General features: G+C 38.1%; 22 protein-coding genes and 1 non-coding gene across 23 annotated transcripts; 11 read left to right on the top strand and 12 right to left on the bottom strand. All coding sequences in view use genetic code 6, as the record gives it.

Moving 5' to 3' along the window:
- Positions 1 to 129: 129 nt before the first annotated feature.
- Positions 130 to 513, bottom strand: SS50377_20539 (Ribosomal protein S12; the record flags this gene model as incomplete). Its single annotated transcript, XM_067904479.1, has 1 exon — positions 130 to 513. The coding sequence occupies one exon, from the start codon at positions 511 to 513 to the stop codon at positions 130 to 132; it is 384 nt and encodes a 127-aa protein (XP_067767961.1).
- A 475-nt stretch (positions 514 to 988) lies between these two features.
- Positions 989 to 1,894, top strand: SS50377_20538 (uncharacterized protein; the record flags this gene model as incomplete). The annotated part of the gene is made up of 1 exon (XM_067904478.1): positions 989 to 1,894. One exon carries the CDS (start codon positions 989 to 991, stop codon positions 1,892 to 1,894), a length of 906 nt encoding a protein of 301 aa, XP_067767960.1.
- A 573-nt stretch (positions 1,895 to 2,467) lies between these two features.
- Positions 2,468 to 3,667, bottom strand: SS50377_20537 (uncharacterized protein; the record flags this gene model as incomplete). Its single annotated transcript, XM_067904477.1, has 1 exon — positions 2,468 to 3,667. The coding sequence occupies one exon, from the start codon at positions 3,665 to 3,667 to the stop codon at positions 2,468 to 2,470; it is 1,200 nt and encodes a 399-aa protein (XP_067767959.1).
- A 456-nt stretch (positions 3,668 to 4,123) lies between these two features.
- SS50377_20536 (uncharacterized protein) lies at positions 4,124 to 4,999 on the top strand (the record flags this gene model as incomplete). Its single annotated transcript, XM_067904476.1, has 1 exon — positions 4,124 to 4,999. The coding sequence occupies one exon, from the start codon at positions 4,124 to 4,126 to the stop codon at positions 4,997 to 4,999; it is 876 nt and encodes a 291-aa protein (XP_067767958.1).
- Positions 5,000 to 5,203: 204 nt separating this feature from the next.
- SS50377_20535 (uncharacterized protein) lies at positions 5,204 to 5,392 on the top strand (the record flags this gene model as incomplete). The annotated part of the gene is made up of 1 exon (XM_067904475.1): positions 5,204 to 5,392. One exon carries the CDS (start codon positions 5,204 to 5,206, stop codon positions 5,390 to 5,392), a length of 189 nt encoding a protein of 62 aa, XP_067767957.1.
- Positions 5,393 to 7,401: 2,009 nt separating this feature from the next.
- SS50377_20534 (Dpy-30 motif-containing protein) lies at positions 7,402 to 10,653 on the bottom strand (the record flags this gene model as incomplete). Its single annotated transcript, XM_067904474.1, has 1 exon — positions 7,402 to 10,653. One exon carries the CDS (start codon positions 10,651 to 10,653, stop codon positions 7,402 to 7,404), a length of 3,252 nt encoding a protein of 1,083 aa, XP_067767956.1.
- A 527-nt stretch (positions 10,654 to 11,180) lies between these two features.
- On the bottom strand, positions 11,181 to 11,633 carry SS50377_20533 (Myb-like DNA-binding domain-containing protein; the record flags this gene model as incomplete). The annotated part of the gene is made up of 1 exon (XM_067904473.1): positions 11,181 to 11,633. The coding sequence occupies one exon, from the start codon at positions 11,631 to 11,633 to the stop codon at positions 11,181 to 11,183; it is 453 nt and encodes a 150-aa protein (XP_067767955.1).
- A 710-nt stretch (positions 11,634 to 12,343) lies between these two features.
- On the bottom strand, positions 12,344 to 12,790 carry SS50377_20532 (Flavodoxin; the record flags this gene model as incomplete). Its single annotated transcript, XM_067904472.1, has 1 exon — positions 12,344 to 12,790. The coding sequence occupies one exon, from the start codon at positions 12,788 to 12,790 to the stop codon at positions 12,344 to 12,346; it is 447 nt and encodes a 148-aa protein (XP_067767954.1).
- A 388-nt stretch (positions 12,791 to 13,178) lies between these two features.
- Positions 13,179 to 14,969, top strand: SS50377_20531 (uncharacterized protein; the record flags this gene model as incomplete). The annotated part of the gene is made up of 1 exon (XM_067904471.1): positions 13,179 to 14,969. One exon carries the CDS (start codon positions 13,179 to 13,181, stop codon positions 14,967 to 14,969), a length of 1,791 nt encoding a protein of 596 aa, XP_067767953.1.
- A 123-nt stretch (positions 14,970 to 15,092) lies between these two features.
- On the bottom strand, positions 15,093 to 15,503 carry SS50377_20530 (Ribosomal protein S16; the record flags this gene model as incomplete). Its single annotated transcript, XM_067904470.1, has 1 exon — positions 15,093 to 15,503. One exon carries the CDS (start codon positions 15,501 to 15,503, stop codon positions 15,093 to 15,095), a length of 411 nt encoding a protein of 136 aa, XP_067767952.1.
- An 82-nt stretch (positions 15,504 to 15,585) lies between these two features.
- SS50377_20529 (uncharacterized protein) lies at positions 15,586 to 16,062 on the bottom strand (the record flags this gene model as incomplete). Its single annotated transcript, XM_067904469.1, has 1 exon — positions 15,586 to 16,062. The coding sequence occupies one exon, from the start codon at positions 16,060 to 16,062 to the stop codon at positions 15,586 to 15,588; it is 477 nt and encodes a 158-aa protein (XP_067767951.1).
- Positions 16,063 to 16,225: 163 nt separating this feature from the next.
- On the bottom strand, positions 16,226 to 16,726 carry SS50377_20528 (uncharacterized protein; the record flags this gene model as incomplete). The annotated part of the gene is made up of 1 exon (XM_067904468.1): positions 16,226 to 16,726. The coding sequence occupies one exon, from the start codon at positions 16,724 to 16,726 to the stop codon at positions 16,226 to 16,228; it is 501 nt and encodes a 166-aa protein (XP_067767950.1).
- A 508-nt stretch (positions 16,727 to 17,234) lies between these two features.
- Positions 17,235 to 18,305, top strand: SS50377_20527 (Phosphatidylinositol-4-phosphate 5-kinase; the record flags this gene model as incomplete). The annotated part of the gene is made up of 1 exon (XM_067904467.1): positions 17,235 to 18,305. One exon carries the CDS (start codon positions 17,235 to 17,237, stop codon positions 18,303 to 18,305), a length of 1,071 nt encoding a protein of 356 aa, XP_067767949.1.
- A 107-nt stretch (positions 18,306 to 18,412) lies between these two features.
- Positions 18,413 to 18,485, top strand: SS50377_t20010. Its single transcript has one exon. It is a non-coding gene; the product is annotated as a tRNA-Phe (tRNA).
- A 117-nt stretch (positions 18,486 to 18,602) lies between these two features.
- SS50377_20526 (uncharacterized protein) lies at positions 18,603 to 19,094 on the top strand (the record flags this gene model as incomplete). Its single annotated transcript, XM_067904466.1, has 1 exon — positions 18,603 to 19,094. One exon carries the CDS (start codon positions 18,603 to 18,605, stop codon positions 19,092 to 19,094), a length of 492 nt encoding a protein of 163 aa, XP_067767948.1.
- Positions 19,095 to 19,137: 43 nt separating this feature from the next.
- On the bottom strand, positions 19,138 to 20,061 carry SS50377_20525 (Cathepsin L; the record flags this gene model as incomplete). Its single annotated transcript, XM_067904465.1, has 1 exon — positions 19,138 to 20,061. One exon carries the CDS (start codon positions 20,059 to 20,061, stop codon positions 19,138 to 19,140), a length of 924 nt encoding a protein of 307 aa, XP_067767947.1.
- A 102-nt stretch (positions 20,062 to 20,163) lies between these two features.
- SS50377_20524 (uncharacterized protein) lies at positions 20,164 to 21,096 on the bottom strand (the record flags this gene model as incomplete). The annotated part of the gene is made up of 1 exon (XM_067904464.1): positions 20,164 to 21,096. One exon carries the CDS (start codon positions 21,094 to 21,096, stop codon positions 20,164 to 20,166), a length of 933 nt encoding a protein of 310 aa, XP_067767946.1.
- A 166-nt stretch (positions 21,097 to 21,262) lies between these two features.
- On the top strand, positions 21,263 to 21,853 carry SS50377_20523 (TP53 regulating kinase; the record flags this gene model as incomplete). The annotated part of the gene is made up of 1 exon (XM_067904463.1): positions 21,263 to 21,853. One exon carries the CDS (start codon positions 21,263 to 21,265, stop codon positions 21,851 to 21,853), a length of 591 nt encoding a protein of 196 aa, XP_067767945.1.
- A 624-nt stretch (positions 21,854 to 22,477) lies between these two features.
- On the top strand, positions 22,478 to 22,762 carry SS50377_20522 (uncharacterized protein; the record flags this gene model as incomplete). Its single annotated transcript, XM_067904462.1, has 1 exon — positions 22,478 to 22,762. The coding sequence occupies one exon, from the start codon at positions 22,478 to 22,480 to the stop codon at positions 22,760 to 22,762; it is 285 nt and encodes a 94-aa protein (XP_067767944.1).
- A 745-nt stretch (positions 22,763 to 23,507) lies between these two features.
- On the top strand, positions 23,508 to 23,837 carry SS50377_20521 (uncharacterized protein; the record flags this gene model as incomplete). Its single annotated transcript, XM_067904461.1, has 1 exon — positions 23,508 to 23,837. One exon carries the CDS (start codon positions 23,508 to 23,510, stop codon positions 23,835 to 23,837), a length of 330 nt encoding a protein of 109 aa, XP_067767943.1.
- A 98-nt stretch (positions 23,838 to 23,935) lies between these two features.
- Positions 23,936 to 24,217, bottom strand: SS50377_20520 (uncharacterized protein; the record flags this gene model as incomplete). The annotated part of the gene is made up of 1 exon (XM_067904460.1): positions 23,936 to 24,217. One exon carries the CDS (start codon positions 24,215 to 24,217, stop codon positions 23,936 to 23,938), a length of 282 nt encoding a protein of 93 aa, XP_067767942.1.
- Positions 24,218 to 24,412: 195 nt separating this feature from the next.
- On the bottom strand, positions 24,413 to 24,649 carry SS50377_20519 (uncharacterized protein; the record flags this gene model as incomplete). Its single annotated transcript, XM_067904459.1, has 1 exon — positions 24,413 to 24,649. One exon carries the CDS (start codon positions 24,647 to 24,649, stop codon positions 24,413 to 24,415), a length of 237 nt encoding a protein of 78 aa, XP_067767941.1.
- An 801-nt stretch (positions 24,650 to 25,450) lies between these two features.
- On the top strand, positions 25,451 to 25,897 carry SS50377_20518 (Sulfite reductase (NADPH) flavoprotein alpha-component; the record flags this gene model as incomplete). Its single annotated transcript, XM_067904458.1, has 1 exon — positions 25,451 to 25,897. The coding sequence occupies one exon, from the start codon at positions 25,451 to 25,453 to the stop codon at positions 25,895 to 25,897; it is 447 nt and encodes a 148-aa protein (XP_067767940.1).
- Between the last annotated feature and the right edge of the window lie 64 nt (positions 25,898 to 25,961).

Below are 25,961 nucleotides of genomic sequence, written 5' to 3'. Positions count from 1 at the left end.
CATTTAATTTCAAATAGGAAAACATATGAACAAATATTACATCGTATGAAAAAATAATATGTTAGTATAATAAATAAATACATAGGCAACCTGGTAACGGTCCTCTAGTCAAAAACTATCACGTTAATATCACTGGAGCATTTCGTTGAAACACTTCTGGTCTTCCTCGGTGAGGGTGCCGAAGTCGGTGATGGCGAGGACGGAGGCACCGACGATCTTACCCTTGTTACGAGCGTCGGCGGTCTTCTCTTCGCAGATGGTACCCTTGAGTCTGAACTGGCCGGCGAGCTCGCCGATCTGCTTCTTGGGGAACTTCTCGACGATGGAGACGCCGTGCTTCTTGCAGAGAGCCTTGATGAGGGCCTTGTAGGCGTTCTCATTGCAGTCGTTGGCGAGGATGACAACCTTGACGCCCTGCTTGGCTTCGAGGGCCTTGACGACCTGGCGGAGGCCGGAAACGAGGTTACCGTGAACTCTGATCTTTCTGAAGAAGGAGGATAACTGGTCAGCCATTGTGCGTGGAGTGGAAATTTAGAATGAAACCGGGTTCGGGTATTTTGGGGATGCCACAGGGGCTGGGCGAGGCTGCGTGCGCACTGGCGAGGCGGTAAAGGCAGTCCGGCACGCGCCCCAAGCTCTCTTCTAGCAGCTCCCTACCCCTGATTCTTGCCGTCGAAGTGGCCAGGCAGTATGACGATGCTGGATACGGCACCCTCCAAACAGGTTGAAGTACGAAAACTAGTCGGAGTTTCAGCGAATTGCAGTGCCAGGCGTGATTTAGCTAGCGGTCATCCTGCTGGGTCAAGTTTCGTACATGATACAGAAAGACTGGTAGCGCTCGTAGGCCCTCTTAGATACGACAGATAGACCTACGCTGCCATATGTATCCCTTCGGCCTATTTCTGCAAATCTCAGCCATCCCACAGAAACAAAAAATCCAGTTTCATGATTTAAGAGCTTTATGCATTATATTGTGCAAGATGCAAAAATGATTCCCAGAGCCCAGCCGGCCATCATCGAGAACCGGTCACTCCAGCCGTACCGCGGCCCAAACTACCACCAGAAGCGCTTCATTGATGACGCCTGCAAGAAGCTGAGCATATCCACATCGGCCGCACCCAATCAGTTTTAGCGCCGCGTTTCGGGGCGGCCGCTGTCTGCTCGGTAGCCAGGACCTCCGTAGCGGGAAAATTCCCACAGTCAGATGACGCAGAGCGGAGTTACCCCAGAGCGAGTGCAGCGCCTCAAGGGGCAGCAACCGCAGCTCTCCAGCGCCCGCCTTGTGCGAAACCCGTCTAGCACGCTGGGCGGATTTCGCGTTTGCTCAGTGACATCGCTATAGGCGTTAGGTGCCCCGGTTATGGAGGCCATCTCGCCACTCTCGACGGAGCGGAACTGCTCCTTGTCGTCCAGCCATGCAGAACTCGAGGCGATTGCGGACTCTAAAAATATACTTGCTAATTTGTACATACTGAATTAGAATCTCAGGACGAGTAAGTCCAGGAGCAGTGTAATATCTCACATGACGTGTAACATTGCAGATGCGCTACGCGGGAAATCGGGCAGGATCTCGACGGAGGACATCTACGCGTGGAAATAGTCCCAGTGTGCCTCTATACAGGTATGTGGTATCCGCAGAAACTAGTCGATTCTTAAAAGTGATCACGAAATATTAGACGCACAGGTTCACCGATTCCGCTCACAGAAGGAGCAGAGCTTTCTGGGAAAGGACTTTATAGGGTATGTGTAAATGCTTAAGAGACAGAAACGGAATAAGTAGCAGATGGTGAAGAGCATACAATAGATCCAGAATGACGTGTACATCGAATTTGATCGAATATTTAACAAAATTTGGATGCATTATATTCATAGCAGAATATTTCTAATTGAGTGACATATAAAATTAATGAACTAAATATATCATTTTAACTATTAATGGATATGCTCTAATATAATATCACAGTTATGAGTTAAAGTCTTAACTTTTTTTAACATCTATTTTGTAAGAACCATATTTACATGAACCTATAGTTCTAACTTATCAAGTAAACTCTACTATGATCGCGCAGATCTCGGTAATCTTGAAGAGCATACAGGAGTAGATGTGTTATTTGCTGCTTATAAATTTTAAATAAATAACTTCATTTTTATGTAGATGATCTATTCTAATATGCTTTGTATACTGCTAATATTAGGACATATATAAAAATCTAAATTTGGAAAATAAACATGATAACTTATACATGGTAGTACTATTTATTGAAATATTGAAATTAAAAAGTAAATAACACACTACGTAGATAAAACAGAAATCTTAAAGATATATAAACTGCTGAAATACGTGTTTTATAATAAAATCAGTCGTAATAGAATTATGATATCAAATAAAATGATCAAAAAGAGTAAACTAAAATTTATAAATATCCCATAAACATAATATATATATATATTTCTACTGGTATCTCGATCAATCATATTTTTTCCAGCAGCAAATCCCTCTGTACTCTTCGAAAAATGCGTCGCCCTCCTGCCATCCGCTGGAGACCAGCACGGCGCCGCACTACTCCAGGAGATACTGACCATAGAACTCGCCCTCGTACATGTACTTGAGGTTCGCCTGGCCATCCTCACTCAGGACAGTGTAGTGGGTCAGGAGCGCCGTGCTGATCGCGATCTAGGTGTAGTTTCCCTCGAACGCGCACGCCAGGACCGCCTCTGGCCCGAAAACCACCCCGCCGTCCAGAGTCGCGGCCCGGAGCACCAGGTCCCTCTGCACGCTGAACTCGGGGATGGCCGCCAGGAAGTCATCCAGGTTCTCCCCCGCGACGAAGGCGGCCCCGGGGCACTGGATGTTGGTGTAGACCGCGCTCCATTCCTGGAACAGCTGGATGACCTGCTGCTGGCTCTTGGCGCCCTTCTTGATGGCCCGCTCCTCCACGGCGAATCTGCCGAACTCGTGCGTGAACATTCGTACGGTCTGGTTGCCAAAGATGCAGATCGCGGTGCGCTGGGCGTCCCCCAGGTAGTCGTAGAAGTCTGCCCGGAACTGAGTCTCGCACTTCATGAAGCGGTGGCTGCCGCGGCAGTCAATCTTGGCGTCCGGCTCGTAGCTGAAGGCGAAGTCGTGCCCCGCGACGGTGCCAACGAAGATGAACTGTCCGTTCTGGTTTGTGCGCTGATAGTGTCCCTCGGTCAGCGCCATGGCGGTCCTGTACAGGCCCTTCTACTGGCCGTCCTTGGAGCCCTTGGAGCCCTTGAAGGCGTCCTGGAGCTCGTAGTAGACGTTGAACCAGCAATTGGTGGTTACTATCGAGAGCATCCTGTCCTCTGAGGTGTGCACCTGGTTCAGGTGCTGCAGCAGGCGTCTGACCTAGGCCGAGAAGTACGCGGACTCTCCCATTTTAGGGAGGGCGAAGAGTGGAATGGAATTGGGCCTCTTGCCTCTGCGCCGCCTCTGGAGCTGCCCCGCGTTGGGGGCGATGGGGCATTCTGCCTGAAAGTGCTAGAGGCACCCTTCCGTAAAGTGCAGACCCCTGCATAATATACCACTTCCTCCCGTCCCAAGAATGAAGGTCGTGTTCCAGGGCGCCGAGTCCAAGATCCTGCTCAACGAGCACAACCAGATAGTGAAGACGCGCTTCTCCAAGAAGTACAAGCACCCCACCATAGACCAGAGGCACCGGGCGCGCAGGACCAAGGGCGAGGCCAAGATTCTCCAGATCCTCAACGAGCGCGGTATAAGCTCACTCAAGTAGACTTAATATGAAAATATAAAGTATCCGACTATTTTAGTGTCAAAATATTATTATTTTGTGTATATACAAACATAATTCTCATATTTTTTACTTTCTCACTCGTTCCTTAACCAACCAAATTATTAAGTAAAATAAACCTTAATATGTTTATACTAGTTTCTCAACTTCAAACTCTGCTAAGGATGCTTCCAAATTACTATATTCATCAATACTCATTAAAATTAAATGGAAAAACTTATGTTTGTTTTTTATTTTTATTTAAAACTTATATATTCTAATATATTTTATAGGATTATGTAAAACAGAGTTTTGAATACTTAGCGACTATATAAATTATTATTAACTGTGATTACCATTAATTTACAAAAATGTTCCCACGGGCACAGTAGATTTTTATCGAAAACCGCTCGGTATCGCCTCAGTTTCGAGCTAACTACCAGCAGCGCAGATAAATTGAAACATTTTGCAGGCAAAAGAACATCCTAACAACAAGCTCTCCACAGCGCATAATCACAGGGCTAGTTCTCTCGCCACACACCTCATTCTTCAAAAATAGAGCTACCAGCCCAAAAGATCTAAATGCACCCTCAACACAACAAGCCAGACCGCTAAAAAAGCAGGGCAGCATGTCTAGCGCCAGGCTAGTACGGGGCCAAACCCAGAGCAGGCAGGACCTATGTACCGCTAACTACCTCCAAGAGCTCGGTGCACCAGTGATACAGACAATAAACGAGCATTCCGAAGCGCATCATAGCTCTGTTAGCGTATCGGGATCCATTTTCTAGCCCGTTGTAGAAGCCTCAAAAGCTATAGTCGCAAACTTGCTTTTCGTAAATCAAAAACTATCCAGCTTTAGGCGCCGGAAAGAGCGAACCGCTTTTTTGGTTAGGAGTATCACTGAGTAGTTCGAACCCAAAACATACATTGTGACGCTCCAGGACCTCTAAGTATGGCGCAAAGTGTAGCAGACGGTTACGCGGACCATCGGAATACGACGAAATATGTCGATTTTGAAGACCGATACAGAGGTGATTAACGAGTAGATAGAACAGCTGCATGCGCAGCATTGCGAGAACTTCCTGGGTCGTGACTTCCTAGCATATATTTAAATGATCCGGCGCCAGAAAAGGTTGAAGGACAAGACGGTTACCAAAATTCAGGAGATTGAGGGGGATGTGTATTTTGCGTTCGATAAAATTTTTAATCGTGTTATGGTGAATTATATGGATAATTTGTATGATTGAAGTTTAAAGTTACTTTTATTATTATAGTATTTATAATTATTTACAAATAATAATTTAAGGTTTACATTTTCGAACCACAAGATACTTTCAGATATTAATTAGATTAATATAAAGTTATATAAGTAAATAATATGGAATTTATTGGATTTGTTTTTCTGTCAACATCATTTTAATTAAATAACAATTATAATACTTTCCAGTAAAATGGGAATATGTCCACCTAAATTAAAATATGTCGAGTAGACCGATGCAGACGATTGTTTTGGCCAGAAGACATATTAAGAGTTTGAATTTAAGCTAATCAGATCATAAACATAGTCAACGATCAGCCTAAGAACGTAGGCAAAATAAGTATTTACTTCGAGGAGTAATTTGGATATTGTATTAGAGTGAACTATAGATTACTGTAAAATCCATTATCAGCAATCCATTTTCTCTATTTACAGTAAAAGTGCTAGACTTTCAGGATTCTCTAAATTATATTCAACTATAATAAGAAACCATATATTATCTGATAAAATATGTGTATATTAATTCACCTTTCCTTAATGAAACCCTAAAATATAAATGACAGTTTTGACGTAGTTTAAAATATTATTTATCCCGAAAAATTCGAAATAATTAAACTTAATGTCCCGATGTGTTAAGTAGACTCTGAAGAAGACTCAATAGACATTACATTATGACTTTTAGTTGTTGTGAATTGTTTCTCACATATGATTATTATATATAATATACTTTTATTCTAATTATATATTATAGGAACTACCAGTATAAGTATACTAAGAGTTTATTATTCTGTTTAATTTATTTATATTCAATTTTTTAAATCTACACATGTTTAAGTACTAATATTATGAATGAAAAATTATATGTGAATATTTAACTCATGGTATGTAGATTATAATAAAATGAAATGAAAAGAGTAGCTTTAAGGTTAATATTTAACTATATCTAGCTGTTTTATGAAGATCATGGCAGTAAAATTATGTTTATATTACAGTAATTTCTAGTATCATAAGTATCAATATTATATACTTTTTAAAAATTTATGATTATATTTTCTTTGATAATACCTTTATTGGAACTTAAATTTCGCAGATTTTACATAAAATAGAATAACAATAATACATTTTAAACTTAGTTCCTATCAATTTTAAAATATTTGATTTGCTATAAATACTAGTAACTTTTAAAAAATAATGCTAAGAGACCAAGTTTGCGATCAACCTTATGCATTAAAATTGTATATGTATTTTAGATTTTATTTAATTGTGTACTTTTCGTAGAATAAATTGTAATAGTCATGGACAAATAAGGATAAATTATCATTAATTTCATGGGATTGGTACAAATCACTAATGGTATTCCTAGACTCAAAAACTCACTAAATACACTTAAAATTTTCTATTTTCTCTTAAATCATTTTTTCTAATTTCAAACTGCTACTTGTTAAGCTTTTAATTCTCTTATACAACTATTAAGTAGTTATTATATTTACATGGATTTAGATTTCCAGCCTATCTATTAGGGTCTATTATTATCTAGCTGAAATTTGTTACCTTGAAGAGTTGACTGGGGTCTTAGATTACTTGGTATCTACACTGTTAAGGTTAAGTTTGAACATTTTAAGTAAACAGATATTCTACTTATTTTAATTTAAGTTATAATAAAGTAGGTTTTTTGTTTATAGATTAGTTTTTAGAGAATCTTATATAAATTTATATAATTATAATGATTATGAATTACAAAATATTTTGAGTACTTATTAATTATTTTATATAAATATAATTATTATAAACCGGGAAAAACTTTATAGAGCTTATTGTTGGTTAAATAAATATTAAATAGAAAAACTATGAATTTGTAAGAAATATAACATCAGTAATTTCCAGCATTTACTAATAATTAGTATAAAATACTATAAGTTACGATAAATAATATTTTTGTTTTGTAGATTTCTAGCGAATAGATAGTTATTAGGTTACAAGCATATATGATTAACATATAAGTTATCACTTATTACTATCTTCCATGTCAGATACTTCACTATTATCTGTCGTCTCATGCACAGAGGATTTACCTTTCTCAGGCTGGATTATTTTAACATCTTTCATCTTATCGGTTAGTGGTGAGGCTTGTATGGAAGTAATAACACAAATTTCGTGGTTAACAAATGAAATTTGTGATTATGATAACTCTTCCATTGTGTTTACATTGTAAAGGTTAGTAAATTTTAATTTACATAACACTAAATGTTTCGTTATTATGAGTCTCACTATAGTAATATTTGAATCTGAAGACTTAAGGTTACGAGGTAAACTTAAAATGATTCAGAATTATGATTAAAATCCCAAACTGCTCAAAGATCATTTGCAAATACTAAAAAATTTAAACCACCATCACTCTATGTCCTTGACGCTTCTATCAAGCAAAAATTCACCTAAAAACCTTATCGGGTCACTAGGCCTAATTTTACTTACCTCGATAAGCCCATCCAATAAATCACCAAGAACCGTGATGCTAATATATTTTCTTAATGGTATACTCAAATCCAACACACGTCTTTCTTCATCTTTGACATACTTTTCTCTAAGCTCTTTCAATTCTTTAATTCTAAGTTCTTCTGCTATCCTCTTGGCTTCTGCTTCACGCATTTTTTCTTCCTCCTCAATTCTCTTCTGTATTTCTTGCATAAGCCTTTCTCTCTCCAATTGTTCTTTTCTTTCCTTCTTAGTTCTTTAGAATCCCCTAGATGGGCCAATAAACTGAGCAGTTTCTAAAGCGATTTCAGAGAAATGTTGGGAATTTGAAGGGGTCAGTAATTTTATTTTTGATTATGAGTTAATATACTCTAACATATGATAGATGAAACCATGTAAAGTTTTCTCAGGTACTTTGACATTATCAATAGTTTTAGGAACCTTTGGAACATTAAGGAATGGTCTTAACTTAGGTTGCATGCGAAGTTCTTTGCCATTTTCATCCATTTGAGGTTCTGATTTTTCTTCCTCTAAATCTGAAATATTTTCATCACCGTTTTATTCCCTATCCTTACGTGACTGATTTCTTTGTTTTCTAGACGCTCTACGCTCAGCCTATTCCTAACGCCTTAAAATATAGACTTATTCGTCCTCTAATCCTAAGTTATAATCTTCAGGATTAATTTCCTTTACCACAGGTTCGACCTCTTCACCTTCTTCAGCTGGTTCTTCAGGTTCTGGATCTTCCGGCAAACCTTCTTTTTTAGGAATAGGGAAATTGGGGAGATCAATTTTCGGATTTAACCCCTATAAGTTATAATTTTCAACCCAGTTATAGCCCTCCTCGTCGTATTCGGCCTCGCCAGATTTTTCAGCCTACTTATTAATAACCTTAATAAGCTGATTTTTGACTCTCAGGATATACTCCTTTCGCACATTCGACAGCCGATTAAACTCCCTTTCCTTATAGATCTACAAAGCTTTCTCCTCAGACCGCACAAAAAAGTCATTAAAACTCGCCTCAGGCGCCTATTCGTACCTCAAAATCTTCGTCAAATCGATCAGATAGTCAGGATACGGTATTCTGAAGCCCTCAGGATGCTCTAAACAGATATTTGCGTCGTAAAACTCATATTTGTCATGCGGCGGATCCGCTAGCTTTTACAGCCCTTATTTGCCAAAAGTGAAGATTTCCTGCGGCGCAGTGTACGGCACCAAAATGCGCTCTCTAACGCGCTGAATCTTCTCCTCCTCGTCAATTTGCACGTCCGGCTCATTCAGCCATTCCGGAATTTCCTCCTCTTCAATTTCGTCAATTTCGTCATTTTCATCCGTTTTTCTCTTCTTTTTCGCTTCTTTTAAACCCAAATCGGCGTATCGCTCGAAAACGTTCGAAATCGCCGGTTTCCCGAACATTTCGTCCACGAAAACGTCAATCGGCAAATTTATGAGAACGAATCCGCGATTTCTGATGTTTCTGTCAAGCGCCAGTTTCTCAAAAAGCGATTCCAGAGACAATTTGTCGTAAAGTTGACAATCGACGATTTTGACGCTTTTTGGGTCGTCTTCGGCCGCGAAAAACGCGTTTTCGGTCTGTTCCTCGCGCTGCCGGCCGACAGAATTCGCCAAATCCGTCAGAAATGCGTTCTTTTGGCGCCCGTCGTCCCTGGGATCGACGCTGAGCATTTTGCTAAGAAAAACGCCAATTTCCTTTCCTAAAGTGATTTTGCAGTCAGGACGCGTCTAGATCATTATTCTGACGGGTTTCAGGCCCCAAGCGGCCAGATATTCGCTAAACGCCAATTCGAGATTTTCAAGAACGCCTTTTCGGGCGAAAAGTGGCCATTTGGCGTTCAGAATTTCGCTGCAGGCGAATCCTGGCACCATCGGAACGTTCTAGAGGAGCTCTGAAATCGCGTTTTCGGTCGTGAGCGTTTCGGTTTTTCCGTACTCTTTGACGTATTTTGGGAGGCTTTTTGGGGCCGTTCGCCTCGCTTTCCAGAGCTTAAAAGTCTGCAAAGTGAGCGGTTTTGGCTTGATTTTTAGCGCGATTTCGCGCTGCTGGAGAGCGATTTCCTCGCGTTTTGGGTCGTCCAAAAAGAGCTTCAAACCGAGAATTTCAGCGAATTCTCTGGCCGTAATTTGCTGCCTCTGAACCGCGAAAACGAACGGAAATTCTTTTGGCGGCTGGGCTTCTTGGGTCAAAGAATGGACCAAAATGGCCAGATCTAGGGCGTGCACGAACGGCAGAGAACGTTAATGGCCACCGTAGAAAAGCGGCGCTTTTTGGATTTCTTGAGCGTAAATTTTGCGGAAAAGCGGTGCTAGGGACGTCTCGCCGTAGCCGTAGATTATTCCTGGCGTCACAATAGCGCCAGTTAAATTTTCGGACGTTGAAAGGATTTGGATGATGTTGTTTTCGGCTGCTAAGTGGGCGCGGAAGTCTGGGTGGGGGCGGCGGTTTTAGAAGTCTTGCTCTGTAATTCCGTACGTGGGGAGCGCTAGGAGGAGCTCTTCTTCGTCGGGGACTTCTAGGTCTTCGAGTTCTTCGAGGTCCTCTTCGGGTTCTTCTGGTGTTTCTTGGTCTTCTTCGGGTTCTTTAGCAGCGTCTTCTACTGGCTCAGGATTGGATGGGGCTTCTTCTTCGACAGCTTCCTCTTCACCTTCCTCCTCTTCTCGTTTCTTGCGTTTGATTTCTTTAATTTTATCAAGTATCCATTGGGGAGTCTCTTACTTTGCTTATTTATAAAGTTCTGCTACTTCTTCTGGCTCCATTTCCTTTTCATTCGGCAATGTGTCTTCGTCCTCATCTAATGGATCTGGTTCTTGCTCACCGAGTGGTGGTAATTCAGTACGAGCCCATGTCATAAAAGTAGAAATGCAAATCATTTTTCTTTAGTTTGGAGATTTTGAAACTATTTCAAACGCGGTTACTGCTTCTTTTGGAGTGAGAAGATCATAAACAATAACAGAGCAAGATAATATTTGCTGCTTAAATGTCTCATAATCAGATGTAGGTGGTGGAACAATTTACGCTGCATCAACTGGAGCTGGAACTGAATCATCATTATCCTGCAAAGTGCCATAAATTTCATAACCAAAGCAGCGGAATACATGGGCACAAGCCTTACCTGTTGAAGTATCCAAATGCGAAATGAAAACTCGCTTCATATTTTGCGGATTGGAAAGAAAATAAATATACATCTAAATTAAGTATATTATACTATTTTATAAAATAAGAAATCATAATATTATATATAAATATTATAATAATTTTTAAATGCCTAAATCATCATCAAATAAAATACAGTATAAGTTACGCCCATATGGTATTGAAGTAATTGATAATATAACTAAATATATTTAGTCATCTAATAATATTAGTGAAATATAATAAATATACGACTCCACGATGCACAGTATGCGATAAGGTCTTAACTTATCTAGATCTTAAATATCTAAAACACCTGTGTAAGAAAGATTATTCACTTCATAGGAGTTACCTATTTCTTCGAAGAATGATTAAACATAAAAAATAATTTAATAAGCACATCTTACTTAGCCTAATGTATATGTAAGGTCGTATTGGACTCCTTCACATCCTCCTAAAAGATTTAGATAATCTCCTCCTAGTACTTATATAAGTCATTTATAAGAATTTAGTTATATTGACAAAAAGAATGTTAAATGGTGATATGTCAACAATCACTTAAACTGGAATCTTTCTCAGCTATAATACCACATATTTTCTCTATTGTTAGATCAAATACACGTGCTATATAATGGGATACGATTCCTGTACCTAAACCTTATTTTTATAAAATAGTAAACATTTTTCGGGGATCAATATTCATTACTCTTTTTGTATCATCAAACTCAACCCCATCTTTTTCCAAAATCTTATCAAAACGATGACAAACTTTTTATAAATGAGAAATAACTTGTGCTGTTGATCGATAACGTAGGCTTCTAGAAATAACAGATGGTCTGTACCCATAACGTAATAAACCATTATTTATAATAGTATGCTCGTTTTCAGTCCAAAACCGCTTATGACATGAAAGATCCTACTTAACCACTCTCTTCACTGTGTTTTAAAAACCTGGTTCGGTGTATACAATGAAGTCCAAAAATATTTGGGGCTCTTCCATTTCTGTGAGTTAAATTAAAAATAGTTATATACATTAAACTATAAAATCCTATATAGAATTAAAATATTTATAATTTTAATATATAAAGATTAAAATTATTCTAATTATATAACTCTCAAAAATCTAAAGATAGCGTTTTATTAGATAGCCCTTGTAAATACTTAGCTTGGTTGACAATATTAAATAAGATTATCACCAATTTTCTATTAATAATTCATTTATCTAACCGCAATTTATGTCACAAAATTAGAAAACGTTACTAAGGGTTCCTAATATAACAAACTAGTAGTTTAAGCTAAGTGTTCGAATAATATTAAACATGTACGAATTTATAATTTAGTGAGTAAACTGGATGTTGAAAAAAATATATATTCATGTTAATATTATATTTATTTAATATATTACTTTATATTATTTTTGTATATTTTATGTTTACATAAATAAACTCTATAAACTTCATAAATAGTACCGACAAAAGCACAGAAACTTATACTTAAGTTAAACAGATAAAAATTATTATAAATCTAAAATCAGTTTATTATTCATCTATACCGCCTTAACCTTCTTCAGTTAAAAATTTTCTTTTTCTAGCATTTGAAGGTTCCGATGGAATAGTTATATATAATTTAATCATAGTATTCATATATCCTCTCGAATCTACTCTAAAGAATCTATTTTCGCCCAAACATCAAATGTTAACCATCACTTTGTCAAATTTTTGAAGCGAACTCCTTAATGAACGCTTCAAGTACCTAATTTACATCTTCACTACCGTCCATGTCGTGTTTTACTGTATCAACCACCATAGTTCCCCCGAGGCCTGTAAACACCGTTTCGGCCTCGATGGCAGCGACGTTAAATTGTTCGTAACTGGTGCTACCGATACCAAACACTGCAAATTTCGCACCGCTACACGCTCCAATGTACGGAGCTGATTTAGCAAAGAACTCGCCGTTTATCTATGCTGATGCCGGGTGCTCACCATCGTAGAAAGTGCAGGTGATATATACGAAATTGCTCCCAAATACGCTTGCGCAGGCGGCATCAGCGCTGAAAATTTCGCACGTGAGTCCTTTTTGCTCTAAAATAGCCTTGGCAGCATCCGCGAGTCCCTGCGCGGTACCAGTTTCTGAAGCGTATACGAGTGAAATTGGCATGAATTGGGGAGCGGCGATTTTAAATTTATATATTTAGGTAGTAACTGGTAAGATCTGCTAGTCGAAAATGTACAATTGTATAAAAAAAATTGTATAATTATTTGTGACTAATGTTAAGGACTCAATGAAAAAGTGCAGTTGTCGAAACTTAAATGCTGGTGAGATGTGTTTTACGATAGTTAATTATATAAACGGTAGAAATAATTCGTTTTTAATTTTGAGACCGTTTGAGGCAAGTACAAATCTGGCGGTGTATTTTAAATATTCAGTCGGCCCTGATAATGGTACTCAATTTTCTATATATTCAGTTTTAAACTTATATAAATCATTGTGCCTTTAATTCAGTAAATGTATCTTATATATACATATATTAAATTAACTAATTTGAATGGAAGAGTTCACATCTATAAAATAAATTCTAAAAGAATTAAAGGATTAACTCCCAAAGTTTCCATAGATAGATATAGAAGGAATTTAAATTTAGCTCATACAATTTAGTGAGGAGCACGAGTTAGCTTTAATGTAAAACGAAGATCAAGGCCATGAGATTATTAGCTTGCATTAATAACTAGATGAGCTTAACGACAGATTTCGTGAAAAGATGCATAATAAGACTGAATAAAATGAATACTTACAAGAAAAACGAGCAGAACTTATATCTACAAATAAGACTATGTTGGAACGTGTATAAAAATTTTCTACCGATTTGACTACACTCAAGTAAGATTTAAATAATGTTAAACTTATCACTCAGACGCCATTATTGATTAATTCTCCTAAAATTCCTTTTTAACTCTAGTCGAAGCTCCATTCATAATTATAGTAAATTGATCAAAATGAAAAGATTTCTCGTCTAGAAGTTAGAATTTAAGAGTTGCTAGATGATAAAAACGAGCTTATTGAAGAAAAACTAAGAATGAAAAAGCAGCTTAATAGACGTACTTTGATTGACTCTGTTACAGAAACATAAGAACATTAACAGCAAGACTATACAATATATATCACTGAAATTGATAATTTAAAAGCATAATTGGGTTAAAAACCTAACTAAGACAAGCATATATAATGTGATATCTCAAAAGAGGAAATAAATTCACTAAACAATAGTTTGTAAGTATATTCTAACCAAATAAAGACACTCTAAAGCTAAAACTTACATTTATAATAGAGATCTGAACTTTTAGAAACTAATTTAACATTAGAAGATATTCCATAAAGTAAAGACTATGCTGCTGAGATAACAGAGAAAGACCTAAAAATATCACAACTTATTGAGCAAACGCTGATAGTTAATGACAATACTGAAATATTAGATGGGTTGCGCAATGAGATTTAGAGGTAAGTAGTTGCAGAAAAGCGATTAAAGTTTAAATTCAAAAAAGAAACTGAAAAGATTTTATCTAAAAATAAAGAAATCGAAACATTGAAGTAAGAAGTATAAAACCAAGGAATGGGCATGATTAAGTATAAAAAACTAATTAATTTAGTAATGAATTTATTTGATATAGATGATGTAGATTTCAGTACTTGGAACTAGAAATTATCTTCACGATTAGGTCTAGTTGAAAATGTGGAATATTTTAAGACCATGAATTAATAAATGGAAACAAGAGAGCTTAAATTATTATAAAATATTGATTTATTATAGAATAAGGTTAATATAACTGAAAAACGTGGAACGTTATTACTAAATGAAAATTTATCTATGCGAAATACAATGTCTTTTAAATCCAAGTAACTGTAAAACTTAGAAAATAAATACAACTAAACTAGGATAGACTATGATCAATTGCAAATTTCCTTCAATTAGGTAAAATTGGAAAAAGGTAGTAAAGTTTAAAATTAGGAATCATATAATAACTTAGAAGAATACTATAAAGATCGCGAAAATAAGCTTAAATAAGAAATTTTTAAAATATAAATTAAGTTAAAATAAATTCGGCCTATAGGGCATAGTAAACCTGATGTTAAAATAGTGTCAACGTAAACAAGTAAAGCTATAGAAAAGTCAGTCATTAACTAATCATAACCATAGTAGAAATCTACGAGTTAAAGAAAAATAACAGCGTAGAAATCGTTTGATGTAGAAATGCATGCGCAAATATTACTTGATGAGACTCTAGCCGCCGAAATTAGAGCTTAGGCAGGAATAGAAATTTGGAGACAAATTTCAAAGTGAAGTTGTTTAATGTATAATATATATAAAAGAGTCTCGAAATTGCAATAAAATTGGGTAAACATCATAGTTTACTCGTCACATATTGCTCTTTTGAGTCATATATTAAATTTAAAGTTAATTAAATCATCTATAAGACTTTTGACGTCTGGCACGGGCACCACGGCCGCCGAATTTCTTAGCCTCACAAACGCGAGTATCGGCGACGAGCATTTATCTGTCTACTGAAAGATAGAGTTTCTTGATATTCTCCTTCTGTTCAGCATCAGTGATAGAAGCAACAATAGACTTAGCAATAGCCTGTCTAACGGCGTAGAGCTGGGAAACATAACCACCACCACGTACGGTAATGTTGATGTTGATATGAGAAAGATTTTTCTCACCAACGAGAGCAACGGCTTCCATGGCTTTTTCTCTGAGGATTTCAGGGCGGATAAGGGAAAGAGGAACATTATTAACGCGGATTTCACCCTTACCGTTGGAAATGATAGCACGGGCTACTGCAGTCTTCTTCTTGGCAATGATGGTAGTGGACATTGACGAAGTGGAGTGAAAACCGGAAATCGAATCAAAAATTATAAAATATTTAAATATATTAATAAGCGATAAAATTCACACTTCAAACTGCATCTAGATAATATTATGCTGTTTAATGCAACTTGTCCTGCCTCTAGATGAACTTCCTGACTTTTTTATCTAGTCTTTCCAGGAGGACATCGATCTGGTCCACTGCTTTGAGCAAGCATTCAACTTCATCTTTTGCGGTTCCCAGGAGGTGTCGTAGCCGCTACCTCGGTGTCTCCGGCCGCTCTTTTGCCTTTTCTAACTGCTTCAGCTGGCTAGATATGAGCTCCGCGAAGTCTGATAGTTCGCTATCTGGGATATTATCATCATCTGGTAGTGTTTCCAGTTCAATCCGCGGCAGGCTACCTTCGCTGATCTCTAATGACTCGTCTTGCGCGTTCTCGATCAACAGCTACTTAAACGACAGAAACTGAGGGATTTTGTATAATTGCGGGCTCGCATTCTTGCCGAAAGTGACTGAAAAGTTTGGTCTTAGTGACTTTGTTAGTGTTCTTGTATTCATCTTTAGCATTTGGAGAATATAGTAGGCAATTAAAATTATTACCAATACTTGAATTCAAAAAACCAATGAAAACACAAGTATATTTATATTAATATAATAATTATATAATACCAATTGGAAAACGTACACTTTCTATTAAACATAATATAATAATACTAATAACAATACCTAGTCAAAAATCAAAATAACACAAAATGTCCTGCCGCTACTACTCCTGCGCCCCCTTAAGCCGCTGAATCATCTTCAGCTCCTTGACAACCTCCAACCGTAGATTTTTAATCTAGACCACTACCTCATGTGCCAGGGCCGTAAGGACTACTGCTTTTTTAATTTTGCTGACCTTCTGGAAGTGCTCATCTGCTTGCCTTTGCTTCAAGTACATCTCATTGGAGATCCGCTCCGCGAAGTCGCCTCTGCTGCTAATGCTCAGAACAGGCCGACTGTTGAGGCACAGGCTTCGCTGTGGCACGAAGCAGCGTTCGCTTGAGGAATTATCAAGCAGCGCATCCTTGAAGGACGGAATTGTGGAGAATTTGAGCAATTTTGGACTGATAGACTTCACGTACTGCGATATGAAAGTTTGATGCTAAGTATTTAGGGACTAGGTTTTCCGCAGCATTCGTGGTTCGACGGGTTTGAGAATCGTTTATTATCGAGCGAAATAAGGGTGCATGGAAAAATTGACAAGTTCGGTTTTAGAAATAATTATATAATATTATATAATATAATTTATATTGTAAAATTCAAAAACTCTATTTTTATAATTCCCAGTTTTAGTTAGTAATTTTTGTTAATTTGATAAAATATTTAATATAATGGTGGTTAACAGTTCCGGGAATGAAAAAAGAAACTTATGTAATTTAAATTAGTGATTCTTTGGAAATCGTCTGAAAAATGGATATATATATAATTATGCTTTAATTGATAGTCTCCAAAACAATAAATCTAGGATAGTAGCCTGAAGGTATTCTGAGACTTAAAATACTGACTTATGTATATACGTTATTTTTTGTTATCATGGTAGTATAAGTTAGTAGTATGCGCTATATATTATAAATATTAGTATATGTGTGTATTTATGAAAAACGAAATTTTTATAATTACGTTTTCAATATATAATAACATTCAATATAAATCACTTCTCTCCAGATTTTCCGCTTTGATTACTTCCCTTTCACTTAATGAAGTACTGCGGTGATATTGTTGAAGGTAAGATGCATGGATCTGGCCATCTTGAATACGATGACGGTTCTCAGTATATTGGTTAATTCAATATGGGTATGAAGCATGGTTAAGGTAAATTCATTTATCCTGACGGAGCTGAATATGAAGGATAATGGTAAAATAACTAAGTCCATGGTAAAGGTATCTGCAGATTCCCATCAGGTGATGTATATGATGGAGAATGGGCTAATAATGAAATTCATGGTTTCGGTCGCTTAACCAAAGCTGATGGCGATATCTATGTTGGTAACTGGGTTTAAGGTGAAAGACACGGTAAAGGTGTTCAAACTTTAGGTGATGAAGAAGAATTTGATGGTGATTGGAAGAATGATATGAGACACGGCTAAGGTATACTCCGCTTTTTAGAAAATGGAAAAGTTGTCGAAACATATGAGGGTTCATTTGTGAATGGTGAATTCCATGGTGTCGGTAAATATACTTATTCTAATGGAGATGTTTATGAAGGTTAATTCGAGCATGAAAAGAAGTAAGGCAAAGGCAAGTATACTTCTACTGATGGTACCGTTTATGAAGGTGAATACGTCAATGAAGCTAGACACGGGTTTGGTACGCTAAGATGCAGATAGTTCGTTTACGAGGGTGAATTTAGAAACGATATGTTCAATGGTAAAGGTACCCTTACCTTAGCAACTGGCAATGTCTATGAAGGTGAATTCAAAGACGGCGTTAAGGATGGTTTTGGTATCCACACATTTTAAGATGGCTCTGTTTACGAAGGTGAATGGAAAGCTGGTGTTGCTTGTGGTAAAGGTATTTTCAAATCTCAGGATGGTACTGTTTATGAGGGTCAGTTTAGAAATGATGTTCGTGACGGTAAAGGTAAGTTTATTGATAAGTTAGGTAATATTTATCAAGGAGATTATCAAAATGGTAAGAGACACGGCGTTGGTTCCATAACTTTCAGAACAGTCGGTACTGTTACTCTCAGATTCAAAGAAGGTGAAGTCATAGAAGCTCTTGATTTCAGATTTGATGCCGATTCCGATTGGGCTAGAAAGGAATTCTGATTCGCATTCTTTCATTTTCATGTTTAGTTATATTAATGTATCTAGAATTGTAATTTCAATTATAATCATTTATATCTATCATAATATATTATGAATAATTATATTATGCCTGTTTAGCTCAGATGGTAGAGCGTCAGACTGAAGTTCTGTCGGTCCTTGGTTCGATTCCTAGAACAGGTATTTTTCTTAAGTTATCGAATATGGATTTATATTTACCTTCTCGAGTAAAATCCGGACGCAGTTTAAAAACAAACCGATATTTATATGGTAACTTACCAAGCCCATTGAGTCGCAGAAATGGAACTCACAAACTGCCTGCTGCGACGCGGCGCCTCCACCGGTCCGTGCTCCGTCCGGATCTGCGGCAGCTTCGCCAGGCTCACCGCGCCAAACTTCTAGCAGACCCTCGCGATAGACTGCGGCATCGACACCAGGCACCAGGGCCGGTTCACGGAGTTCCACGACGCGAAGTCCGGCATGACGCTCCTGGTGGGGACCGAGCACATCCCTCTGGAGCGGCAGCTAACCGAGCTGTGGGTCTCCCTCCGGGGCGCTGGCGAGTACCCCAGTGAGCCTCGCATTCCTTTTCCCTTACCATCGCATTGTATATAATACCCACGATTCTTACATAGTCCAAACAAAACCCACCCGCAGAATGCAGGCCTGGTTCACGGCGAAGACGGTACTGCAGTACGTGGTGGCGGTGACCACCGTGCTCCTACCGGTCGAGCTCGTAGCGAATCGCGTGATGGAGAGGAAGCTGCGCGCGGGGCATTCAGGTTGAAGTGAGCTTTAACATATAGGTAATACAGTAATGCGTTCACGCAGAGGGTCATCCTGTGACACCCTCGCTCCAGTTGATCTCCTGCACCTGCGCGCCAGACAGGTTCTCGTACAGCGCCACCTTGATCTTCTTCGGCGGCGGGCAGCAGAGGCACTTGCAGACGAAGCTCATGATGACCATGAAGAAGACGCAGACAATGCCGGCCAGGATCCAGACGGAGTTGGAAATCTTCCCCTCTAGGAACTACGGTTTGCCGTCTGTATCCACGCTGTCCAGGCCGTTCATGCCCCAGCGCACCTCGGGGAAGAGGTCGTAGACGTACTTGTTGTGCCCCTGCTTGTAGAGTTCCGACTGGTTGTAGGGCATGCCAAGTGGCTCCTTAGTGGTATTGTACTTCGAGAACCTGGGCAAAACGGCAACTGCGTCGTACTCGTTGCAGAGCGCGTTGGACCCGATCTCCACGTAGAAGGAGCCACCGACGCCCCACTGGGTCCCCCACGAGTTCATCAGCACCCACACCTCGGTGCCCTTCACGGTTCCGTAGCCGATGAAGGTGACCTGGTGGTTGGACTGCTGGTAGGATGACTTGGGGCAGGGGTTAGTAATATTCGTGAGGATGCCGCCCCTGTACTGGGAGTAGCTGAGCGCCTCGGCCCCCTCGAACGGGACCAGCTGGCGCCCCGAGACGGCTATACCCCTCGCCAGGAAGGACTTGAGGTACTTGATTTGAGTAGCATCAGTAGTTTACATGCCAGACGCCCGCAACTTTATCTAAATCAGCGACTGGGAGCAGTTGAAACCCGTATCGTCGTTCAGCCAGAATACCGGATTCAGCCAATGCTTTTCGTTGAACGCAGATGGATTCTGCTTTGCAGTGTCAGGTTTGATGATCGGTGGTGCCGACTCGGAGTATAAAAGAGTAGTATTATAGAATCTGTCTCGTAATATAAGAAAAATTATTAAAAATGTCATTAGCAAAACACACTATATTCTTACATAAAACCAACAAATCGATAGTTTATTCAAATAAACTACACGCATAGGAATGAATTCCTGTTACTAAGGCGAATTCATTCAATCATATTTTTTCCAGCAGCAAATCCCTCTGTACTCTTCGAAAAATGCATCGCCCTCCTGCCATCCGCTGGAGACCAGCACGGCACCGCACTACTCCAGGAGGTACTGACCATAGAACTCGCCCTCGTACATGTACTTGAGGTTCGCCTGGCCATCCTCACTCAGGACAGTGTAGTGGGTCAGGAGCGCCGTGCTGATCGCGATCTAGGTGTAGTTTCCCTCGAACGCGCACGCCAGGACCGCCTCTGGCCCGAAAACCACCCCGCCGTCCAGAGTCGCGGCCCGGAGCACCAGGTCCCTCTGCACGCTGAACTCGGGGATGGCCGCCAGGAAGTCATCCAGGTTCTCCCCCGCGACGAAGGCGGCCCCGGGGCACTGGATGTTGGTGTAGACCGCGCTCCATTCCTGGAACAGCTGGATGACCTGCTGCTGGCTCTTGGCGCCCTTCTTGATGGCCCGCTCCTCCACGGCGAATCTGCCGAACTCGTGCGTGAACATTCGTACGGTCTGGTTGCCAAAGATGCAGATCGCGGTGCGCTGGGCGTCCCCCAGGTAGTCGTAGAAGTCTGCCCGGAACTGAGTCTCGCACTTCATGAAGCGGTGGCTGCCGCGGCAGTCAATCTTGGCGTCCGGCTCGTAGCTGAAGGCGAAGTCGTGCCCCGCGACGGTGCCAACGAAGATGAACTGTCCGTTCTGGTTTGTGCGCTGATAGTGTCCCTCGGTCAGCGCCATGGCGGTCCTGTACAGGCCCTTCTACTGGCCGTCCTTGGAGCCCTTGGAGCCCTTGAAGGCGTCCTGGAGCTCGTAGTAGACGTTGAACCAGCAATTGGTGGTTACTATCGAGAGCATCCTGTCCTCTGAGGTGTGCACCTGGTTCAGGTGCTGCAGCAGGCGTCTGACCTAGGCCGAGAAGTACGCGGACTCTCCCATTTTAGGGAGGGCGAAGAGTGGAATGGAATTGGGCCTCTTGCCTCTGCGCCGCCTCTGGAGCTGCCCCGCGTTGGGGGCGATGGGGCATTCTGCCTGAAAGTACTAGGGGTACCCTTCCGCAAAGTGCAGACTCCTGCATAATATACCACTTCCTCCCGTCCCAAGAATGAAGGTCGTGTTCCAGGGCGCCGAGTCCAAGATCCTGCTCAACGAGCACAACCAGATAGTGAAGACGCGCTTCTCCAAGAAGTACAAGCACCCCACCATAGACCAGAGGCACCGGGCGCGCAGGACCAAGGGCGAGGCCAAGATTCTCCAGATCCTCAACGAGCGCGGTATAAGCGCACCTATAATGATTTCTTACAATGATGATACTATTGTAATGGAGTTTTTAGATTTTCCATAGCTTACATCCATTTTAAATGAAAACAAAAATGAAGAATCTAAAAATGCTCTTATTTCCTTAGCATAAGTAATATCATAGTTACACGATCTACAGATAGTACACAATGATCTCACGCCTTCTAATGTTCTTTTCGATGGCTAAAAAGCTATTATCATAGATTTTGGTCTAGCCCAACGTGGGAAAACATCAGTTGAAGATTTAGCAGTAGATTTATATGTACTAGAGAGAAGTTTAAATGCAATGGGAAAAGGAGAGTTTTTTGAGTATTTTATCAGTGCTTATCAAAATGATCTAGTAAAAAAGCGGCTTAAAGAAGTAGAGAAGAGAGGACGTAAGCGGGAATTAGAGTGATCTAATTGATATATTTATTTAGATTACGGAGGTTAAAAATATATTTTATCTATAAGTAGGGTATTGAATGAAATCTTATAATACCATTTTTATTAATCAATATTGCGTTAGTTAGTAATTTTACTATTAGTATAAAAAGATGAACTAACATATATTAGTGAAGTTAGCATTAGTATTCTCAGTTCATATTCATAAATAAAATTACATTCAAAAAAAGTATTATGAATGTTTCTTTCATTTTTTATTGACTAGAAAAATATTCATAAATTGGTAGTTGTTGAAATAACATTATGGTATCAAGAAACAAGGCATCAAAGATCCGTAATAATTACGTATAAAAATAGAATATATTAATATTTTTTTTGGTTTGATAGCTAACTTAAAATGAACAACAAATTCTTAGTAATCAGATATTTTCATGCATAATATTTATAATTAAAAAATAAAAAACTATAATAAAAAAGTTATTTATATTAAGATCAAAAACTAATGCTCAATGTTTTCATTATTGAATTAGAAATAAGTTATCCCATTAAATATGCATATACTTATTTTAGATTTATTTTTCTTATCAGAGTAAGTTAATATACCGTCTAACTATTAAACATTACAAAAATAATAAAAATGTTCTGTGCGTCCAAGAGATTGCATTAGATGCCTGCAATTATCCCTGATACTAGCTTCTTACTTACACCAAGAAAAATAAAATATTTGAATGTACATTAAGAAAACAAACCGGTTGATATTTTTACTACATTATAGTTACATAAGTTAAATACGCAGCAAACTGCTATTACATTTTAATTTAACTGCATGCTTAGAATACCTAGAATTATATATCATTTTAATCAAGAAAAATCTAGAAGTTTATAACATGATAGGCAGTTTTATCGTGATTTTTGTGAATGAAACAATTTATTCGACTATATATGATTTTTTAATTATCATTAATCATAGATTCATTAAGTAACTTGCTTAAAAAGGAGAGGCTCAAATACTTAAGGTTATTCTATTTAAAACTTTATTTATACATATATTTTACCAATCGATTTATCATTTGCTGTGATCTTTGGAGATTCTTTATAAGTTTAATTTAAACAACTAAATGATCCAAAATTTGAATCAACTTATTGCTCAATATTCTAGATAACACTTGAGCTTGTTTTTCCCATACTTAGGAAATGTTTAATATTTATATACTATTTATAGTAATTTAAATTTATTAAATTTATACTCATATTATAAATAAATACGTATCTGAAACCAATTAATATTTATTAAAAAGTCTTTATTAAGTTTTAATATAAGCGATAATAATATAAACAAAAACTCAATTTAACATGTACGGAAATGTACTTTCCTTCATAAATTTACTATAATAATTAATTCTTAGATATACAACCCTAAAAAATCACTTATTCTAAAATAATTTATTTTTAAATCTTTACTAGAATTTCTTAAAACCTCTTTTTGAAGATTTTAACTTAAAACCATTTACAGCTTGTTTATTATACTCAACCAAATAATTATGAGACAATTTTTACACTAACAACAGAAAGATTTTCCTATATTTATATTATTAAGTACATACTGTATTTTTCTTCAAACCATTTACCCTATATATAATAAGTGTTAAATAATATTTACCATTATAATGGGTACTCAACTGAGCTCCAGAGTTGAGCAAGAACTGTTTGCGCCAGTTATAGTTTGCAACAGCGATATTGACTGTATCGATCTCAATATTTTAACCCTCAAATTTCATCAGCGGTAAAGCCCGAAGTACATAAAATAGAGCGTTTCATGCCAAGACTCGACACAAGACTCCTCGCACTATCTGACACCGCTGGAATCGACCATCTCCTGCAATTTTCTAGATAACGATAGCCACTCGTTCATGAAGTCCTCAATCGATCAGTCAGTATCGAAGACCATAATGAGCCTATTGAATGAAATAGACATCAACTAGCGATTGGACGAATGAGTATATGAGATTTTAGTAGTTTTATGAATATTTCATTCAGTATTAAGCTGTAGAGACTTCAGATGATTTGGGAGGGTTCAGTCGTATATTTTTTAGCTTCAAAACGGGCTTATCAGGGCCATAACAGAAGTTTTGAGAGATATTACAGGTTTACTAACGAAGTAATAAAGACACTAAAGCTGCCTAATTTCCTTTCTTTATACTACAAGGGAACCCATTTGATAAATTTACGTTACATGTTCACCTACTGCACCACATCCATGAAACATTAATAATTAGAATTGGCAGATCTAGTGCATTTAACTACACACGTAAAGGTAATAAGCTAATCGTTATCCTATAGCAGATTAGTTCGAAATGACATTCTAGTAACTATCCATATGGAACTTGCTAACTCACTGCTTATAACGTTGCTGTTTCCTAAATTGTCTGCAAGTTTTCATGGAAATAAACCGAACAATTCCCGTCAGCTCATCTAAAAACCTCTATCTCCGATCTTGTGTTAAGCAAAATTCTCTGCCAAAATCTACAGGTTCCACGCCGCTACGTGAAGTTGAGTATTTAGACGAAGAAACTCACTACAGATGACCCTAATTTTCCCTATTGATGTCGTGCTGCAACTGTTCTAGTTTCGATATCAGAAAGTTGGCTTTTTTATGCATTTGCTTCGTGTGTATGATGTTTACGTGGATGTTGATCTCTAGCTTGTCGATCAAAGATTGTTATTACCGCGCAGAAATTGGCTACCGCGAGGAGGTCGCCGGCGTTGTGATGAGCTTCTGGCTCATGCTGCGGAGATTGAGTTTCAGCATTTTAGGGAAGAGGATGTTTTCTATCCGATGATATTATATGGTGAATGAGTTGATTTGTTTCAGTTTCTTTAGCTAGTTTTTGGGGATATTGCTTGTATGGTGGTAGGATTTGTGAAAAATTGCAGTCGATATGATGATAGATGGTGCACGAGTATTAGCTTAATTAGGAAGTAAAAAGAAATTTTGTTTTTGGAGTGAAAACAATGTGAAATAAAGTAGGGATAATATAAGTATTAGTGCTGTTGGTTGATTGGGGTTAGGTTTAGCTAATTTATGCTAATAAGGTAAAGTTCATAATTAGAAAGGAAATTTATAGATAGCAAGCAATATACATTGCTCTTTTCATAAAAGGCGTTAGATTTTCGCTATAGGGGTATTAGTCGCAGTCTATTTATCGTGTGTGGGTAGAAATTTTTTGCACATATAAATTCATTACCTAAAAATAATTTTAATGTCTAATTTAGATTAGGTAATAACTAATACTCAGTTTCTATCTAAGATGTGAATTAACAGTTGAAATAAGATCTCTGATTAGTGTTTTTTAATATTTGCATTGTAGACTTTCAAAAACTATATTTAATTTTCGAAACATGTAAATAGCGATAAAATATATTTAGCAGGTTGTATTTATCACTATATTCTACTTAACGCTACAATACTAAATTTACATATTATGTTATAATATAATAGGATTTTCAATAATAAACTCTCAATTTTGTATATGCACTTGTATAGTTTTGTATACAATTCTAACCATACTAAAATTACTTATAAAGCGTCTTAGCAGAAATCCTCTCCTTAATGTCCGTATCAGTTATATACGCTACCGAAACAGGAACCACAGAAGGCGTTGCCAATATTGCCAAAGGCTTATTAACTAAAGCTGGCTTGAAGGTCACATTATCACCTGCTGATTCTGCTACTCCTGAGATGTTCTAATAATCTTTTATCTACCTCACTTCTACTTACAACGATGGTGAGCACCCTGCTGTCGCATTGATAGCAGATGAATTTTTTGCTGCACAGAATAGCTTTGTTTCTGTTATTAAAGGATAAAAATTTGCTGTTTTTGGTCTTGGAAGTACCAGTTTTGAAAATTTTAATGCTGCCTCTCAGATGGCTGAGGAATGTTTTGCCAAAGCTGGTGGTATCAAGATATAAGACACTATTAAGTGCGATACTGACGGTGGTGATGATCCAGAAGCTATGGTTGTGGGATTTGTCAATAACTTCACAGCTAAAATTTGAATGATTCAGGTTTTTATTTTTATGATAAATTGGCTTTGCTTAAGTTACAATTATTATTACATTT

The sequence above is a fragment of the Spironucleus salmonicida genome, chromosome 1, assembly GCF_000497125.1.
Source record: "Spironucleus salmonicida strain ATCC 50377 chromosome 1, whole genome shotgun sequence".
NCBI classification, from domain to species: Eukaryota; Fornicata; order Diplomonadida; family Hexamitidae; genus Spironucleus; species Spironucleus salmonicida.
The sequence above is the reverse complement of the archived record's forward strand: the minus strand, read 5'-3'. Positions and strand labels throughout refer to the sequence as shown.